At 37.1% G+C, this 21,647-nt stretch overlaps 1 protein-coding gene across 1 annotated transcript in view; it reads left to right on the forward strand.

The window, feature by feature from the left end:
- The first annotated feature begins 313 nt into the window (after positions 1 to 313).
- The window catches only part of ALX1 (ALX homeobox 1), a 28,297-nt gene continuing 6,963 nt past the window's right edge, over positions 314 to 21,647 (forward strand). Inside the window, exons 1-3 of the mRNA XM_039362974.1 lie at positions 314 to 617; positions 5,466 to 5,770; positions 15,265 to 15,393. Of these exons, the coding sequence (XP_039218908.1) occupies positions 395 to 617; positions 5,466 to 5,770; positions 15,265 to 15,393 (657 nt within the window). The 5' untranslated portion in view covers positions 314 to 394. The remainder of the gene's footprint in view (positions 618 to 5,465; positions 5,771 to 15,264; positions 15,394 to 21,647) is intronic.

Raw genomic sequence — 21,647 nt, forward strand, 5'->3', positions numbered from 1 at the left:
CTAAATCTTTGGGTCGAGACGGCGTCGCTGGGGCAGGGGGGGGGACGGGGAGGCGGGGAGGGGGCAGGACTCCTCTGGGCTGGGAAGGAGCCGGGCCGAAATGTGAGTCGGTTGCGGTCGACGCGGGGCTCTTCCTAGCCGCTCCCCCTCCCCTTGGCCGGCGTCCCCTCCACTGTGGGCCGAGGCTTGGAGGAGGCGGCGGGGGGGGGAGGGAAGGGGCCAGCAGGCTGGGTGGAGTCAGCGGAGGTTGCGCGCGGGGAGGGTTGTGCAAGAAGCCCCTGCTGCGCTTCCAGATATAAAAAGCGTCGTCGGGGCGCCTCCGTCGCGGCAGCCAGGCAGCAGGACGGCAGCCGGGCGGGCAGCAGCTGGGGCGAGCGCGGCTCCGTCGAGGATTATGGAATTCCTGAGCGACAAATTCGGCCTCAAGAGCCCCCCGGCGGCGGCGGGCAAAAGCAGCGATTTCTACCTGGCCTCCGGAGCCCCTTTGGAGCACGTCATGGAAGCGCTGGAGGGCGGCGAAGCCTTCTACGCCAAAGGCGGCAGCAAATGCGTGGGCCAGGCTGCCTACGCTCCTCACGGCCGGCTGGAGAGGACTTCCCCGGCTAGGGATGGCTCGGGTAAGTGAGGCAACTGCTTGTGTGTGGTGGTGGTGGGGGGGGGGGAGGACGGGGGCGGGTGGCTGTCACGAAACCTGGCCCGGGGCCGTTTGCTGAAGCAACGCCGCGTCAGTTGACCTGGCCTCTGAGAACAGGGAGCCGGGAAGCGGTTGAATGGGGGGGGGGCATCTTTGGCAATTCTTCTCCCTCCTCTAAATGCACAAGTCCGGTTTACACACTGGGGTTTGCACAATACACTTGAACCGTAAATTATCAGGAGAGTTGAGAGAGCACAACAGGCCAGGCACAAACGCGGCTGGCTAGTTTCTGGTTGATGCTGTAATTGGCATTTTGGGGGCTCGATCCACCGAGATCTTTCCCGGCATCTTTGGATTCGCGTTAGGAACCGCAGGGAAGAAGGTGGGGAGGCGGATGTCTGGCAGAGGCCTTTCGATAGATTCGCATTATTTATGGGCGGCGGGATGTGGTGGTGGGGGGAGAACCTCAAAAATCCTTGAAATCAACCGGCGTGACTTCGGGTAAAAGGGAAAAAAATATTTAAGACCGGCTGCACGCTTTAAACATCGAGAAAACGCTCCGCGTATTCCTCTCCGTCTGCCGTTTCGTTTTAAAATAGTTGACAATTTCTGACCAATGCTTGTAAAGTTCTGGGCACACTGGTTTACACACACACACACACACCCCGCACACAGTCTTCCCTCAGGCAGAAGCTTGGTTTGGAAAGCACCCGGGAATATTTGAACTTCCCAGTTGTCCCCAGACGAATTCCTCCAGATGCACTTTCTTTAGGATCCTCTGGGAAGGACGTACTATAGGAAATCCTTGGAAAACGTGGGGGCTGATCTTGTATGTTTTCTGGATTCATCTACTCGTCGATCTTACACGAGGAAACACCAGTCCGCTTTTATTTTGTAAACATCAACGCCGCATCTTCCTCCTTCTGAGCAAAACGAAAGTGAATCCAGAAAGGCTTCGGCAGGCAGAGTCCGGGATGCTAAACTTAAAATTATTGACCGGGCGAGGGCGGAGGGGGGGGTGATGGTGGTGGTGGGAAGGAATGGCAGAAAGCAGCAGTTGTTTGGGGCAACTGGCACCCCGAAACTTCATTTTACTCTTGACACGGGTGCAGCAGCAATTTTTCATTTTCATTTTCATCCGCTACTTCACCTCACTGCCATGCGGCAGTGATCTGAATCGTATATAAGCTCGACTTTTACGACTGAATATCTGACTGGAGATCCCAGCCCATTATAACAGCACAAAATTTGTTTGTTTATATGGAGAGAGAACAAGACCACTCAATGGACAACTTATTAGGCAGAACAGAACAAAACAAAGCCACGACGGAAGGACCATGTAACTTAATTATGGTTGGGGGAACATTGTTCTGCCATTGAGTTTCTTTTTGCATATGGTCAACTGCTCAGTCGCTCTGAATCTATTTTCTAATAGCTTTCTTCCTCCTTTTTAGCTAAGGCACAAAAGGCATCACTCGGACCAACTCTCTCCATTTATACAGGCATTGGTCAACACGATTTCATTGAATTATTTTAATTTAAAAAATAATTTAAAAAATCTTTGCTGCTTCACAGATAGCTTCATTCCTATATTTCTCCTCTACTTTCTTTCTTTAGCAAATTTTTTTTAATATTTTATTTCGTGTGCTCCCTAAGATAAATTAAGAGTAAAATAAAGGATCACGCAGCCAAGTAGCGGTCCTGCTACTTCCTTTCTCTCTCTCCCAAACCTGCAGCTGCCCTTTGTTAATTTTGTGTTGCCTGGAAGTGCTGCATAGCTTCACCCCTCTGCCTACTTGCTGGAGATTGAAGAAACTCTCACAGTCCATCAAAATGAAATGCTGTCAGGACTTAAAATTATCAAAAGGATCAGGTCCTTCTTAGTCTATTCTCTCTCTTTCATCCCAACACAGCAAAGAAATGGTGGCAGAAGTGATTAGTAATACAGTAGTAATAGTAGTAGTGGCAGCAGCGGGGCAGACTCTTGCAGAAATGAAGTCCTTGGTTTGCAATTAGATGTTTATACTTACCAATTGAAAAGTAAGAATTCAATGGACTTCAATGGACTCCCAAAGCAACTGTGCAGCCCTGCACACCTATTAACACTTTTCCAGTCTGGAAAGTCGACTCCTTTTGCCTTTGAGAAGTTTTGTTCTTACAATGCACAGCCACACACTTCACCACTTCTAACTGATAAGGGTATGTTGGAATTAGCTTGTTTCGAAGATTTATAGGGAACACATCTTCCACTAAATCCAACTATTTCACAGTAGCTTCAGGGTCATCCAAAAATCCATAACAAAAACATCAGCAAAACATCTCTTGCTCTTTAGGAGGCAGATTTGCCTGCTAAACCTGGAAGCTTTTTCTGTTGCTCTCCCACTTTCACCTCTTATCCACCCCATTCTTTAAACCTGACAAACCAAACCAAGAAGAAATGCTTGGTTACTAGTCCTTTAGTTTAAGGGGATTGGAGTTCTCTTTAGTCATGTAATTAATGCAAAAACTCATCACTTAACAAAATAAACAATGCAAGGCTGGTCTAAAACGTCTAGTAAAAAATCCCTGCTTTCTGGGATTAGTTAGCATTTCTGTTCTTTAAATGCTACATTTATTTTCTGATTTGCAATATGTGCAATTATGTGCTACATAATTCACAACAGAAATATGACTTGTTCTCCAATTTTAGACTCAGCCAACTGGTTACAGTTTTGACTTGAAGGCATTGTATTTGTAATTTTTTAAAAAGAATATAGAATGAAAAATATGATTTTTTTCATAGCTGAACAGATACAAATATCAAATTTCTAATGGATAATTAATTTATTCTGTGCAAAGTTATTTATAAAGACTTTGAATCTGTGGAAGGCTTCTTAGAAATTTTGCAATTAAAACAGCAATGGAAGGTATTTAATACATTATATTGGAAGATCTTTACATACCAAACACTATATGTCAAATAAAGCAACTATGTTCAATAATTTTTGTGTTTTGGTAAGTTTAATTTTGAATCATAATATAACTTCCCTTATTATTAGAATTAAATATTTGTAACATTCTCAGTGTTCAGTTTGCCTAAGAAAATACAAATCAATTGATTTCAGAAAGAATTATTTCTCAGCACACACTCACACATCCCCATATACATATGGAGAAATGCAGTAAATATCTAACAAATCTACCAATTTCATAAAAGCATTAATTAGTTTGCTCTTTTGCTAATGCCTAATATTTGGCTAGTATTCATGAATATCTATAGAAGATGGCACCAAACTTTTACCAGGAAAGCAACCAGAGAGTATATTGTTGACAGAATTTAAATCATTGTTGCTCACATTCTTTAAATTATTTAATTTTTAATTTTTATATATAATTTTATTTTATGTATATAGGTGTATGACACTCTCTCTCTCTCTCTCTCTCTCTCTCTCTCTGTGATAATACTAATTTATAAGTAAAAACATAAATGTATTTGCTCAGTAGGACTTTCCATTGAATTTGCTTGGAATCTCATCTAGAGATAAGGGCACTAGTATAAATTGTAAACCATGCCTAGCTAAAATCATACCCAATGAGCAGACCAGTGTAGTGAAATTAGTGGGAGTGACAGAGAACACTAAAAACAAGTTCAAAATAGCAAGTTAAGTTCTTTTCATTGTAATGCTTCCTGTTATGGATAGATGGAATGACCTTTTTTTTCCCTAAACTTGTGAATCTATCCCAATATGTAACATCAATTATCTTGGAAATATGACATTTTTAAGGGGGAGGGGAATCATGGGAATTTGTTCAGAACCTAAGTGGGGGTGATGGAATACTTTAAGCTTTATCTTGGACAGTGAGTGTTTCTGAGAAGGCAAATAGTTCTTGTAAGACCAGTGCAAAATATAGGAAATAACCCTTTTGACTTGAGTTATGATTTTCCCAGTTTACAGTAACAAAGAAACTAATTGGGAACAAAGCCACTCCACTAAGATTCAAGATCATTATTTTTTGATGAAATATTTTCATTTCTTACTAAACGTGACTCAGCATGCTCTATTCCTTAACAAATCCTTGTAATAATTTTCATTATTAAATAATTTGTAAAATAAAATAACTGGACATAATCCATTCAAAGGAAAGTATTTTAAAACTTTAATTGATTTCCGCCCCCAAATGGAATATGTTCAGATTGTTCCTCTGCATATTCTTTGTTCAGCAATAAGTTTCATTATCCCCAACTGATCTTACTCCTAACTAAATTTGGTTCTGATTATATATGATAATATTGCTTGTCTACCTGCAAATAAATTCATTTGACTACTTTATAAATGAAAAATAGACAAGCATAGGCTTCACAGTATAGTGACTCTTTAGAGATATTATATGGAGAATAAGCTCTATTGAAGAGGGTAAGACTTGTTCTAAATGAATAGACTTAACACAAAATTAACTCCCATGAATACAACAAGATGTATTGCTAAGAAGATATGTTCTGTGCCATGCCATATGTTTGTATATTGATCTAATTTTTCATTCGATATGAATCTATCTACCTAGAAAAAGAAATAGCACTGGCGGAAAAGTGCATTTTACTTTGAAGAAAATCAGATTTCAGTCTTGATGAAGCTAAATTCAAAATCCAGAATAATATCCTTATTCATTCACTAATTTCTAGATACTCACATAACAGGAAGTCTGAGCCTAACAAGTCTTACCCATGAGTAGACCATGTTCCTATAAACATTTCACACACTTCTTATAAGCAATCTATGGTTTTTCACATATTTTTAAAATGATTCTAAACTTAACATGAATGCAGTCCAACTTCATTTATTTTCTTCTGCAGTGAATTTTGGGATTACGAAAGTTGAGAGTCAACCACTGCACACTGAGATGGGCAGACCGCTGGACTCTTGCAGCAACCTCCGAATGTCTCCTGTGAAAGGGATTCCGGAGAAAAGAGAATTGGATGAACTTGGTGATAAGTGTGACAGCAATGTTTCCAGCAGCAAGAAGAGAAGACACAGGACCACTTTTACCAGTTTACAGCTGGAAGAACTGGAGAAAGTGTTCCAGAAGACACATTACCCCGATGTTTATGTCAGAGAGCAGTTGGCTCTGAGAACGGAACTTACCGAAGCTCGAGTTCAGGTCAGTGCCTCAGTTCCATCCAACAACATAATCTACTCAGTGTTTCTTAAACTTGGCAACTTTAAAACATGTGGCTTCAGGCTCCCTAGGGAATTCTGGGAGTTGTAGTCCACAGATCTTAAAGTTGCCAAGTTTGAGAAACACTGAATTAGAGGCTAAAAGAAACACCTGAAGCAGTAGGGTCCTGCAAAAAACGAAACCAAAAGATATAAATTATCAGTCAGACAAAATAAAATTGGTTACTTAGAGCCTTTACTATTTGCTAGCAGTAGTAACACTGAACAACTGCCCTAGCTGCCCCCCTCCCCCCAATTCTTCACTTCATGATCTCAAGAGTTCGCCCAATACTCTTGTAAGGTAAGAGAAGATAGTTTTATATTCCCTTCAGCCAGAAATGCCAAAGACATAGTATCTTCCTGTAGGACATCTGATATCATGCTAAATTATGGACTGAGGACTGTTGGAGTTCAACTAGAGCTGTGATAGCATAAAGCCCTGCTGCTAACAGCAATCATGAAAAGATGAGGAAAAATATGTTATGATATCACAAGTCAATCCTTCTTGTCTGTGCTTGCATCTCAGTGTTGTAAGTCATGAGGCTTGCATTTTGTCATATGCTCTGCTTTCCCTGGATCCCTGTCTATGGCAGCAAATAGTTCTGTTGGACAGCTTTAACTATGCTTCATTAAGATGCTTTGTACCTCCTTTGCATGATCTGCATTTTAGACCTAAATTTTGTTAATGAGGGACATAGAACAGAAGAAGCCATGTTTTCAATAAAAATAATTACGTAGTCCAATTCTATGTAATTCATTCACATTAGGGACTCTGGAAATATAAAGCTGATGTAAATATGGTAAAATTACTTTAATGTAATGATTAAGGAATGCCAAATTATGCAAGTAGATAAAGGAATGCATCTGCATTCTGAAGTTAGAAATAACCATCTTTTGTTCAGGAAAATGATAACTTACTTAAGCAATAATAAATATAAAATAATAATAAAATGACTCTCTGTAGTGAATTGAAACACCTGTTGATTCTGAAATGTTTTTAAAGAGAAGAATAAAGAAAGAACATGTTATATTGAACAGTGTCAAGCATTTTATCCACTGGCGTATTCCTAGCAGTTGAGGTCTTTTGAATACCACTATTATCACCCAACTGGCTCTTCCTGAGCTGAGAAATCTTGGACTTTGGCACTGAAGTTCACACATGACTCTTCTACCATTTGAAAATCTATATAATTCCAGGAACATTATCTGGCTTTCTATTGATGTGTGATGCCAACATTTTATTGCATGCTCTATGAGTCGACAGTATCATCAGTGAATGATTTTGAAAAGTACAGAGTTCTGGAACTAGGATTTGTTGCGCTAAACCAGGGGTAGGCAACCTTGGCTCTTTTATGACTCGTGGACGTCAACTGGCTGGCTCAGAATTCTGTGAGTTGAAGTCCATGAGTCATAAAAGAGCCAAGGTTGCCTACCCCTGCGTTAAACTGTCAAGATTAATATAGTAAATGGTTAAATAACAGTGTTCTGCTAATCAGTATTCTTGTGCTTCTTCAAATGCAAGTGTAAACTATCATTTAAGGCTGTTTCAGATTAATGTATATACCTGTACATATCCTCCTCTTCATTATTACAAGCATGATTTTTATGATGTATTAAGCATATACTTAAACATATATATGGTGAACAACAAATGTATGGCGTGCTTGTATTGTAAGTTCAGGTATTCACCTAGAACTACTAATGCAACTAGATTGGGAACTCATATCCCTGCAAAACTGGCAGACTGAACATTATATAGTTTACAATATATTATATTGATAATCTGTAGTTGGTAAAACAGCTGCAATAGTTAAAAATATCACATTCAGTTCCCATTCCTGGCATCTATTCCCACTGAAATTAGCGGAGGCACAGTAATACTTGGGCCCCTAGAAGCCTGAAAACTTCCTACATGTTGTGATGGCATAGAAGAAATTAGGGTGTATTTTGGAGTTATTTCATTATATCTATTCTGTCCCAAACAGAACTTTATTGTTCTTCAGTCGATATCTTCCATATGTTTCAGACTACAGTTATTATTGCCATCCACCAGACTAGAGATTATGGGATTTATAGTCTAATACATCTGAAAGGGTTGTTGCATTAGGTGAGACTGCATTAATTCATATGTTCGGTAAAATCATGTAACACTTAAGGGGTACTAATGGAGGCTTGTTGGATGCAGGTATTAATACAGGTAGTCCTTGACTTACAACAGTTTGTTTAGTGATTGTTCATAATTATCACAGCATTGAAAAAAGTGATTATGACCGTATTTCGCACTTATGACCATTGCAGCATCTTCATGGTTACATGATCAAAATTCAGACACTTGGCAACTGACTCCTGTTTATGACGGTTGCAGTGTCCTGGGGTCATATGATCCCCTTTTGTGACTTTATGATCAGCAAAGTCAATGGGGAATCCTCATTCACTTAACAACCATGTCCCTATCTTAATAACTGCAGTGATTCACTTAACAACTGTGACAAGAAGGGATGGAAAATGGAAAAAAGCTCACTTAACAACTGTCTCACTTAGGAACAGAAATTTTGAGCTCAATTGTGGTCGTAAGTCAAGTAGTACCTATATTGCAATCCTAAATGTATTTTCTTATGAATTAAATGCCTCTGGGACAAACTCATAAAAAATCCTGCTAAGTGAAGCAATTCCATTGAACCCAATAGGTTTAAAATGGTGAAGTAGTTAGTACACTGAAAAATAGCTGATAATGGATTAATCAACAGATCCAAAAATATACCTTAAACTGTAGAGAACTGCTATAAAGAAATATAATGATACCTTGGATCCAGACTTTATCACCCTTTAAAAAAAACTACTGAGTTTAATTCTTTTGGTTTCAATAAGACTAACTGAAAGTTCACTTAAATCTGGAATATTGGAGTAATTGCACTAATATGAATTAATCTGTTTTAAATATGATTAAGACTATATCTTCTTCAGTGGTTGGAAAGGGATGGGTCTATGTCTTTTACAGAATGCCTCTTCCTATTTAATTTATTTATTTTTATCCTGCCTTTATTAATTATATAAATAATTCAAGGGAGTGAATATACATAATACTCCTGCCCCCTCCTATTTTCCCTACATCAACAGCCCTGTGAGGTGGGTTGGACTGAGAGAGGGTGACTTGCACAAAGTCACTCAGATGGCTTTTATTCCTCACGCAGGCCTAAAAGTCACAGTCTCCTGGTTGTATAATTAAATACTGTCTTATTTAAGCAAGCTAAAACTATACTTTCTTAATCCTACTAAATCCAGAATATTTAGTAGTTATTTAACACCAAAAGCATCTTATTTCTCAAATTAAAAAAAAGAATAGTGTCAATAACAAATATTTTTGAAAATTATGTATCTAAGTCAACATTTGCTGGCCACAATTTTCAGAATTACAGATTATGATTTTGCTTTTGCATTTGAAGAAACTGCTGTACTGTTCATGCATTGCCATATTTTACTATTTGAAGGAATAGCGAGATTTGGTCTAATTCAGAAGGCAGCTGCTTAGATTTTGCTAAGGCTTCCTAAGTCATTATGGACAGATAAAAGAGTGGCAGAACCAGAGAGGGAGTGATGTTATGGCTTGTATATATTATATTCTTTCCTTGGAACAAAATTACTGGTTTCATTTTTTTTTCTGAGATTGTTTATTCTATTCTTTGTGTACATAGAGATTTTCGTGCTATTGAAGTAAATGCCCTAGATTTTTGCATCTCTGATCAGTCTATTGAAAAAGGCCAGTGTAAGAGAATGGGGATCATAATTCCACTGAGCGACAACAATATTCCATCATGATACTAAGCAATTTTCAAAGGCCTTACATCATTAGAGACCGGCATCTGGTTAGGCAGGGATAACAAGCAGCAGATTGTTGCTTCATTTTGTACAGGCAATGGTTACTTTATCTTTGCCAAGAGTCAGTTTTGAGTAAATCGATGTAAACAGAAACATTTTGGGGGAGTGTCAGGGTTAAAAAATGTGGGTTTCTTCCCCCATGAGTTCCTTCCTAAAATTCAAGCAAATTGTTTGAATTAAATTAACCAAATGGTTGGCTGAATATATGTACTGCACTTCTCATTTGGTCAGTATTTCATCAAGATCTAATTTAAGTTTCATCCTGCTTCCATGCTGAAAGAGTCTGCCTGAATCAAATTTATTGAAGTGGTTTTCTTTTTCTGTTACATGTCAGTGGAGTAGCTGGCACCCAGCCTAAGGAGAGGGTCAAGTCCTTTACAGTGACAGGGACCTAAATATTAAATATTATGAGTTATTTGCTCCTACTGTAGACACAATGAGGAGGCAAAAAATGTTTCCTAGATCCCTCATACAGTACAGTACAGTTATGAACAAAAATTTTTTTTTCCTTGCAATTGATTATGCAGTTGAGTAAATTTTATTGACTAGTGATTGTTATACATGATCATGATATATTTATTAGCTATGTTTCTTCTTTTGATGGTTTGGGTGCATTTTCCAAAATTGTTCTATTAAATTTGCAAGAGTGGAAGATTAATTCTCATGCTGGTGTTTCAGCATGGTGGTTACCTTGTTCTGCTATTAGGTGAAAATAATTTCAAGTGGTTTAATTGTTTCTTAATTGGCTAATCTTTAACTACCCTGAAGGAGTGTTCTATTTGCAGCAGATTTATTATGTAATGCTAACTATGAATGTGATGGAGTATTGGTAACCCTAGAATATATTCAGTCATTCAGTTGAAAAGGAACAAATATGAAATAAATTATTTGTGTAGTTTGCCATGCTAACATGCATCTTGCAACAATAACTTTGGAAAGTCACATACAGCTACTAGCTTTCATGAAATTCCAGTCCTGTTATGACTTGGGTCTAGCAGCTCCAATAAGCAAATATTCCAGCTTATATTTCTTTGAGAGCTGCAGATAAGCCTTTGTACTGGATACTGGAAAACACAAAAGTAGCAAACCTTAAGAACATAAATTCCATCTGCTTCATATCAGCTAGTTACAATATGCTTGACTGAGTAGACTGCCTTTGAAAACTTCAGTTGGTTCAAAAAATACTGTACTTCTTTTATTTAGTGTAGCTGAATTATTGACTGGATCAGCGAGGTTTTAGAATCAGCATGGAAGAAGGTAAAAATTGGGATTGCATAAAACATAGCAAAAACATTGTGTTCTGTCCAGAGTTTTTGCCAATTATTTTTCTTCAAGGTGGGTTTTTTATTTAAGTTTTCTACTTTTGTTTCCCAACTTTTCTCTACTCCTGTAGCTGTTGATATTCTTAGTAATCATTGGGCTTTTTTTTTTTTTAAGAAACAAAACAAAACAGAATTGTATGAAAATGACCAAGGTGAGGACTGAATTGCAAAACACAACACCATTCTTTGGAAGCCAGTACCTAATTCCAGAAAGCTAACTAATTCAAACCAGAGACAAGAATTTGTCCATGGTACTAAATAAGAGTGGATATTATATCCCAGATGCAAAATTGCAGTTTGTCCCCCACCTCCAAAGAACATCAGAACACCCATGTCACAGTAAGTAAAATGTGGAAAATAGAGAAACACATATATTCAAAAATGCATAGAAAAGTATCCCATATTAAAACTGATATGCAATCAAAATATAGCCAATAAAAAGAAGGAAAGCACCTCACATTGCTTACATGACCTCCAAGTCAAATTTATAAACATAGTAAAAAAATGTACATCTCCATGAAGGAAAATAGATATGTCTTGGGCATGGGCAAAGATTTTTCATTTCCTTAAAACTTCCTATAGTTTTTTTGGATGTTCTCTGCCATTGCTATTTTGTACCACAGCCTGCTATTATTGCTTCAGATGAGATTGCATAAATAAAGAAGATGCTAGGGCAGTGATATAGTGAAACTGTGCCCACTCCATTGCTAGCAATGGCAAAAAAGTTGTGATATGTTGTGACACATCATGTGACATTGCGAGTTTGACACCCCTGTGCTAGGGTCAGCAGAGAGAGAGAGAGAGAGAGAGAGAGAGAGAGAGAGAGAGAGAGAGAGAGAAGGGATTAAGTGGCTTTCATCTTTACTCCATTTGAGGTGTCTTGACCTGTTCCCATGCTCTCTTTCTTTGCCTTTTCCTTTCAAGGGATAGATTTTTCTGTCATGTAACTCCATTTCTGGCTGCCTTTTGGTACACATAGAGTTTTGTTGTAAAGTTTGCTTTTACAAATGCCTTTTACTTAAGGAACAATATTTTAAATGATATATTCCCAAGCACAATGTTTTGATTGGGCTAATATTTTAGACCACGAGCAGGTGATGTAGGGCCTTCTTCACTAGTGTGTTTATGGAGACTTCCTAGTGCCACTGGGCTCCTTGCCTTGCCTGACTTTATTTATTTATTTTTTAAAAAAATTCAATTATTTTAAAAATTGAAGCTGGATAGTGTAAAATAGTAAAATAGTAAAATCATCTTTATTTTCAAGACTGCTTCTGAAACCCTAATCCTATCCACAAGGATTCTTAAAGATGATGGATGAAGACAACCATCAGATCTGTTTGGAAATATGTCCTCCTTTTACCTTTGGAGTCAGAAAGAGTGACAGGGAACAACCTCACTAGTTTGCCTCTGTTATTTTATAACAGACCACTTGACCAAAAATATATCCTCTGTGTCCTTAGTTTAATCAGTGCTTCTCAAACTTGACAATTTTAGGTTTTGTGGACTTCTTCACATATCTTAAAATGGTCACATCTGAAAAACATTGGTTTAAATGGTAATTGGTATTTTTGATTTTCATGAATGAAGGCAAATATATGTGTCCCGGGATAATGTTGCAGGATCCAATATGGGTTGGTCACCAGGACCAGAGGTTTAGTCTTCCAAGCTTTCAGATTTGTGCTGAAGCCCATCTTCAGGGAACTCTTCTCTACCGGAATGTGTGCTTTGGACTATTCTATTCTCAGTATTTATGTGGTCCCTGGTTAGGTGTGGCTTCTTATTGGTTAATTGGTATGCTGATGGCCAGCTATTAAGTTGTTGGCTGTTGTTTCCTTGTGCTGCCAAATCCTTCTAAATACTAGAATAGAATAGAATAGAGCTGGAAGGGACCTTGGAGGCCTTTAATTCAGCCCCCCCCCCACTCAAGCAGGAGACCCTATAACATTTCAGATAAGTGACTGTCTAGTCTCTTCTTAAAAACCTCCAGTGATGGAGCGCTCACGATTTCTGGAGGCAAGCTGTTCCCACTGGTTGATTGTCCTCACTATTAAGAAGTTTCTCCTCAGTTCCAGGTTTGATCAGTTTCCAACCATTGTTTTTTGTCCTGCCCTCTGGTGCTTTGGGGAATAACGTGACCCACTCTTCTTTGTGACAGCCCCTCAAATACTGCTATCATGTCTCCCCTCTTTCTTCTCTTCTTTAGACTAGCCAAACCCAAGTCCCGTAGCCATTCTTCATATGTTTTAGTCTTCAGGCCTTTAATCATCTTAGTTGCTCTTCTCTGATTTTTTTCCAAACTCTCAACATCTTTTTTGTGATATGGCGACCAAAATTGGCTGCAGTACTCCAGTTATGGTCTTACTAGGGCTTTACTAGTATGTATACATAAATACTATACATAGAATAGTCCAAAGCACACATTCCAGTAGAGAGAAGTTCCCCGAGGATAGGAGCTCCAGTATGAGTCTGAAAGTTCAGAAGACTAAACCTCTGGTCCCGGTGATTGACCCAGATTGGATCCTGCATTTTTTATTTTGCTTGCCATATTTAGCATATTTAAAATAAAAATGCTTGAAAATGGTAGAGATCCAGTTACAAATGATTGTGCAGAACAAATATTCTCAGATATTGGAAGTCTATCATATTCTTATGGGTATATTTGTAATTCTATTTTGCTGAAGGCTTTGAAAATTCCCTACTCCATTTTTCCAGAGAACATATTATGGGAACTTAATCATGAGGTCTTTTACATGACAAAATCTCTTTACGTTGGCTTGATGTCTGGGATGGTGAAAGGTGTAGGCAACAACATATGATGACTTAAAGTTAGGAAACATTGTTTATTTTAGATATTCAGAATACATCATGGAATTATATTGCAGAATTCACCAAAATGCCTTAGGGAAGTAATTTTTCTAGGCTCATCTGATGCATGGCTGTTGCTGTAATGCAATGGGTTATCAGAGATCAACAAAAAGCCTACTAAAAATATAGGCATACCTTGAAAATATTATGGATTTGATTCAAGATCACCACAATGAAGTGAATATTGAAAATAAAGTGAGTCAAACAATAGTTTGCTTTCCCATTGAATATGAAAGTTATATGTAGTATATACAGTATATGCTCCTTTGACACTTAAAGTGGTAAAAGAAGTAAAGAAGAAGAAAAAGTCAAAAGTATGTACTATATTGTAGTCTATCAAGTGTGTAATAGTATCATATCTAAAAAAATCAATGTGCAGACTTTAATTAAAACATTGTATTGCTAAAAATGCTAATCATCATTTGATTAATAATGCTGAAAAAGTATGACATATTGTGAGAATTATGAAAATGTGAGCCCTTTGGTTGCTCCCTGAGGCTGGCGGTTTTCTTGCAGATGTTTCATTACCAAACTAACATCATATCAGTGCATTACAAAAATGTGACACAGAGACACAAATTGAGCAAATGCTATTAGAAAAATGGTGCCAATAGACTTGTTCGATGCAGTGTTTTCACAAACCTTCAATTTGCCCACATTTTATCAAATATTCAAAAAGATGATGTTTGTAATGGAAACCCCTCCTGTCTGAACTCCAGCATGATTATTTGAAAAGGACTTTTGAAATTATCCTGAAAGTAGCATGATATTAAACTAAAAGCTACATGGAACCTAAAAGTTATTGGTTATCAAACTGCATTAGTCTATAAAAAGGAGTTTTATGTATTTAGACTTGGACCACAGTTCAGCCATCCTTGTGCTTTTTTATTCTGTCTTCGTAAAAAATCTCCATTAAGAAGTCCTTCCTCTGTCTGCCAGAAACATCTTTCACTGCATGTCTTAGGAACAGCTTATGACTGTACATATCGAGATCAGAACACTGTTAGGTTCTAGGATTTCATTAAAATCCAAAACAGAGTAAAGGATAATTTCTTATCCGCAAAGTGCTGTACATTTAAAGATGACCTATTAAATCATAAGTCAAGAAGTGACCTTTGGCCATGTTTCTCCTCAGTGCTTTGGACCAAGGGCTGTATTTGGTTGAATGAATTAAATGATGGAGATGTGTAGCAGAGCAAAGAAATATTTATGATGTGGACATAATTTTTCAAGGTGCCTTTGGGATGTATTCAGGAGTTTCAGGGGTCAGCTGCAATCCTGGGACTTAAGCAATTTATCACTGATCTATGGGCTGGCAAAACAATTAAGAGGGAGGGCAGCAAAAATGGTCTAATAATTTTCTTATTTGACATAGGTCTGGTTCCAAAACCGAAGAGCAAAATGGAGAAAGAGAGAACGTTATGGACAAATCCAACAAGCAAAAAGTCATTTTGCTGCCACATATGATATATCTGTTTTACCACGGACTGATAGCTACCCCCAGGTATTAAATATTGAATATTTATTGTTTTGTTTCTTTTCACTGCAAGACAAAATCATATAAATCATATTTGTTTCTCACACACACACACAGACACATCAAGTAGCAAAATTACTGTATAATTGCTATACAATAAATTCATTATTTCATACATTATTTGCATCTAAATTGGGGATTTTATGTGCCACGTGGAACACTTGTCTGGAAGTATTTCATTCTGAGTGAAGAATTAGAACTCTCAGTACAAGAAAACCTTTTCTGGAACAGAGATGCAGGCAGCAGAGTTAACCAGGGAAGCCTTAATCAGGGGAAAGATGGCAGTTCCTTCAGTTGTGAGATGTTTCAGCACCAGGCTATCTGCTTCCCAGTAGATGTGGTTTAGCTATGATGCATTTCAAGACATTTTAAGTAGAAGTCAAGATGAAACCCATAGGCTTATAAAATCATAAAAAGTTTTGACCAAATTACTGTAGATTTTGCTCTTTCAATTTAATGCAGTTGTTAATTATTAAAAGAAATCTGCCCTTGTGTAGCATGATAAGATAATGCTTCGAGAGGTTTTTTTGGCAATCTATAACCAGCTTCAACAAGAATTTTATAAAAATAGTAATGCAGCCAACCATCTGCTTTCTTTTTATTTCATTCTGTGAATTGTTAATTGTATAATTTTATTTTCCTTCAGATATATTTTGGAGAGTTTTTTTCTCCCCTTTGCCTTCCATAAATGTCAGGAAGCATTGTAATCAGAACAACTGAAGTGTTTAAAAAGATAAATAATTAACCGTTGGAATATTGCATGAAATATTCAGAAAAAAACTTCTTTCAACTCTTTCCAAATCCCAAAGCTGGCTTCCTAGCAAAATGTCAGGCATTAACCTTTTGTCTGGGAATTCTACTATTTTTTCCTGTTTTGACAATCTGGTGGAGTCTTGTAGATGATTTAGAATCTTCTCACATATTATAAAACCAGCTGTAATTATGCTAATACAACAGCTTTTCTTGGTCAATGTTATGTCCTAATAAAACTAACATAGGTGCTTTAGTATCTCCATTTCTCTGAAAGTAGGAAAAGCATGGGATGAACTTCCAAGTAAAACTATTTAGAATGGAGATTCCAATGCAAAAAGGTAAAACAATTGCCCATATTGTTTTTATGATATCAAAGATTTACTTCTTGATTAGGTATGGTTACAGATAGAATTGATTGATTTTGTAATATCTTATGTCTGTTTGCTCCAGTCTTTCTCACAATGTTGCCTACCAATTCTCTAGATTGTATCATCTCTCATCACTGGTTATGCTGACTGGAGCATGTGAAAGTTGTAGCATGAAATCAATGCTTGCCTATTCTGAATTAGAAAGGAGAATTGGAAAATCTGAGTGACTATATAGATAATTCATGCATGTGTAACTCTTTCCTTCCTATGATTTCAATAAACATATAGAGTGAAATCTCCTATGGTCACATAGAGTAAAGACTATTTATGAGTCATGTATTTCAGTATTTTATTTATTTTGGCTAATAATCTACTTCATTCATAAATAACTGTAAACAGTGTACATTCCAATGGAGTAGAAATGTTAAAGCAATAAATAATACAGTATAAAAGCAAACAACTAACAATAATGTTCACTTCCATCTTATTATATATCATTCTTGTTAACATTACAATTATAAAGGAGCATCTGCAATTTGAATGAAAGAAAAAAGTCAAGATGGTACTCTGTGATTGACATATGTTTAAAAGGAGAGGGGTTAGATTGTGCACCCCCACAGATGCTCCTGCAATCATTTAATGATGGAGGGGGAATCCCTAAAGGCTTTCTGAAATAATCTGGTCTTAGTGGTTGCAAAGAAGAGCTTTACAATGGAACTTAGTGGATATCTTGGATATTAGGTGAAGTTACTTGTCTTTATCTTAGCCATTTTCTTGCTGTTGTTTTTTTTAAAGTATTATTTTAACTGACTGCATTAACTATTTTGTCTTTTTTCCTGATCACCTATTTTTTATTGTTTGTACTGATTTTTATGTTTCATGTAATTAATTTCCCTGAAAGACTTGGATATTGAATGAGATGATGATAATAATTCCAGTTTACTATTAGGAATTTCTAAGAATGAGGACTCTGACATTTTATATTGTTTCTTTTAATAGCTCCCAGATAGATAGATTGGTGGATAGAATATGTGCTATCAAATCCATTCTGATTCTTAGTGACCCCATAGGTATATTTTTTTTCATGATGATCTGTCTCCCACCTGGTCTTTCAGGTCTTCAAATGGTCCATCCATCGGAGTACAGTATCACAGAACTGGGGTCAGATTCATACTTCCTCAAGTAGATCCTGAATGGTTTCTAGCCAGCCATTATTCCTTACCATAACCAATTTGCTACATTGGGTAAAACGATAGTGATAGTTGAAGAGAGAACTACTGTATGTGTGTCCCAAAGTTGCTTTCTCAAGAGGCAACTGGACTTTCTTATTTTTCTTTGAAGATGGTTCATTTCTCATTCAAGAAGCTTCTTCAACTGTATGTGTGGACCACCTCAAGCTTTTGTGAGAAAAAAATGGGATACATTTAATCAGTGCATTATATTACATTGTAATATTTGCTGAAAACTAGATCTCAGTGGGGAGAAATTATTTTCAGAAATTATTGTTCTCTTATTCTCCTTCAAACAGGCAGTACTGAGATGTATGAAACCTATGAAAGTAGCAAATGATTAGTCTTCTATTTTCCAATCAAAATAACAAGAACCAACATAAATAGAGAACTCACTGCTATTAGCAGTTTAGTTGGCCTTAAAATGGTGAGATAGTCTATTGGAGGAAATGTGTTCCATCTATTGCAATTTTCCTCATAATGAGAATACATAAAAGTATATGATTCTACTGTGAGGATGTGAGGAAATTTATAAATATACACATGCTCTTTGTTAAATGTGCATTTTAATTTCTCATCAGAACCCTTTATGAGCATACATAGATAACTTCCATTAGCAACAATCAGGGTTATATCCTATATTCCAGTTAAATACTGCATATGCTGGGAAAGATTGAGGACAATAGAAGAAGGGAACGACAGAGAATGAGGTGGCTGGATGGAGTCACTGAAGCAGTAGGCGTGAACTTAAATGGACTCCAGAAGATGGTAGAGGACAGGAAGACCTGGAGGAACATTGTCCATGGGGTCGCAATGGGTCGGACATGACTTCACAATTAACAACAACAACATGGTCAATATTATGGTATTTGACTAAATGTTGTTTTGTTGTATGTAATTACAAAAGCTCCCAGTCCTTCTAAAAGTCAGTAATTCACATTAATTGACCACAGCTTTTTACCCTTAGTGGAATGCATGATATTCCCCTTAAAGAATATTTATTTGGCATTATACTTAACTTAGTAAGTGGGAATGGCAATTATGAGTGCGTTAATTGTAATTTCCAATTATTTATATAATCCATAAAGTTGTCTTTGGATCATTAGAAGATCCTTCCACAAAGAGTTTGGCACTGATACTTTATCTGTACCATGCCCCAGCTTTCCCATATCATCTTCTTTGGCATAGTTCAAACTGCGAAACTTTTATTTTGAGATGCAGGAGCTTGATGGGACAGCTCAGTTTCCTACTAGAATTCCCACCTGCTTTGTCTTCCTGACTACATGGCACTTGGCTGCCCTGGCAGATGCAAAATTTGTAGAATTCTCTAATGTTTATACATCAGTTTGTAGGGGTTTTTTTGTTATTGTTATTGTCAGACCTATTTTTTTTTTCTCCTTTGCCAGAAAAACAAATGGTGGGAAGCTGCAAATTTCTGTGGTTCTCTATTTGTTAGTTAGAGGAAATGCTGGTCAGTTTGGAACCTGGCAGGATAAGTCCATTTGGATAATTTTGATATATGGGAAATTGGTTACTATGTTGAAATGCCCAAATTTTCACTGCAGTCTTATTAGGAAGATACTCTTGGAAATTTGGGAAGCAAAAATTTATTTAAGGCTTAGATAAGCTTTAGGACTAGGGGTCCTTAGGACTAGGAGTGACATGATAGCAGTATTTCAATAACTAAGAGGCTGCCATAAGGAAGAGGGGGTCAACCTATTCTCCTGAAGGCAGGACACCTGAAGGCAGGACAAGAAACAATGGATGGAAACTAATCAAGGAGAGAAACAACTTAGAACTAAGGAGAAATTTCCTGACAGTTAGAACAATCAGTGTAACAACTTGCCTCCAGAAGTTGTGGGTGCTCCAATAATGGAAGTTTTTAAAAAGAAACTGGACAACCATTTGTTTGAAATGTCCTGCCTGAGCGGAGGGTTGGACTAGAAGACCTCCAAGGTCCCTTACAACTCTGTTATTCTGTTTTTCTCCTTAGTAGAGGTGACCTCTCAAATTTACCATCTTATTATTGGATGATAAAATTGAGCTATCATATTCCTGAATAATCTTTGGGTCAGGGTGCTCCATAGGAATTGTTGGGCAGTCTAAAAGAGCATCAAGAAATAATATATCATAATATTCTTTTTAAATAAATGTAGAATGACTTAGTAATAATGCCTGAAAGGTATCTCATTTCACAAGCTCTCTGAAAGGTATATGGGCCCTTATTTTACTTCCACACTTTCAGGATTTACTACAGCAAGAGAAAAAAAAATGTTTCTACTAACTTCTGGTTGAATGCACTTTCAAATCTAGTAATTTGGTGGCGCAGTGGTTAGAATGCAATATTGCAGGCTACTTCTGCTTCTGCTGACTCCTGGCTGCCAGCAGTTTGGCAGTTTGTCTTATGGGCTCAAGGTTGACTCAGGCTTCCATCCTTCTGAGGTTGGTAAAATGAGGACCCAGATTGTTGGGGGCAATATGCTGACCCTGTAAATTGGTTAGAGAGGGCTTTAAAGCTCTGTGAAGCGGTATATAAGTCTAAGTGCTAATGCTATTTATCCTGTAAAGTAATGATTACATATCACATTACTACTTACTATTCATATTCAACAAATGCAAATAAAAATAAATTCCTTGTTGATTTTCCTGCTCAGATTCTAAAAAATGGGATGAGAGCATTTTATGGGGGAAATGTAGCATACATGACTGTGTTCTACCCATTCTGAATACTCCCATATTGTAAAATCATATAAAATGAATATAAAATGGACTTATTTTGCTAGTCCATATTGGTAAATGATGGAAGCAATAGACAAAGATAATATTACTAAGTGGATCAGGGTAAATCTCACTGCTTAATTAAATAATCATTCCTATGCCTGAGTCACAGGCACAAGCTATTATATGGCTAAGCCAAACTTTAGTTCTCTTTTTTCCTCTCTGTTCTTCTGGCACATCAAGAAGGAAAAAGAAAAACTATGATTTAATTTCATCACACCCAAGTTTATTATTATGAATAAATCAAAAACAGAAACTTAAAAATAACTGATATCAGTTGCTAAATTATTTTTAAAAATAACTTGGATTCCCTTGCTGCTTAGGTTACTAAATTTGTGTTTTAAACCTTGGTTCCCAGTTCCTATAAAATTGCAGGCCAGAAGTCAAGGAAAGTGAAATTAAATATAATAATGAGCAGGGTTGTTGTCCAGAAAACAGATATGGTGGGGGTGGATGAGAAAGACAGGAAGACATAGACACAATGATTAAAGTGGAGCCAGTTGTGGATATGGGGTAATTGGGGTGATACAAAGATCTCTCCCTGGTAATGGTGTCAGACAAACAATATAATATAGCAAGGCACACAATTCCAAATTATTAGGTTCTTGCTCTGAAAGATAGTCCCTTTTTGTAGCATTTTGCAAAAACCAAGGGTAAAGATGGGCTAATTTATATTGAGAAAAAATTGTTCACTTTGTGAAAATAATGTATGTCCTCTCTTTTTTTTGCACTTTTTCCTCCAAAAGAGAGACTTAAATAACTGCTCTTTCTGAAAAAGAAAACTGCTAGAATCCTCCTTTCTTTTTTTAAAAAAAATACTCAAACCTGTATACAATACAGGTTGGCTATGTATGGCATGGAATAAAGGATTCATATGGACAATAAGAACACACTTATGTTTCTATAAACCAGCACTTCAAGTTTAATATCATGTATTCTAGGGTGCCATGGTTTACTCTCCTGATTCCTGAAATGGTTCAATATATGATGGTAGGAGAGTCCCATTTCTTAGATTTATTTACATGGCAAGAGAGAGATAGAGACGACAGAATGAATGTACTGTGACATATAATAATTATGTTTAACAAAACAA

This window comes from Crotalus tigris, unplaced genomic scaffold (assembly GCF_016545835.1).
Source record: "Crotalus tigris isolate CLP2741 ecotype Arizona unplaced genomic scaffold, ASM1654583v1 scf7180000019496.3020429, whole genome shotgun sequence".
In the NCBI taxonomy this organism is placed as follows: domain Eukaryota; kingdom Metazoa; phylum Chordata; class Lepidosauria; order Squamata; family Viperidae; genus Crotalus; species Crotalus tigris.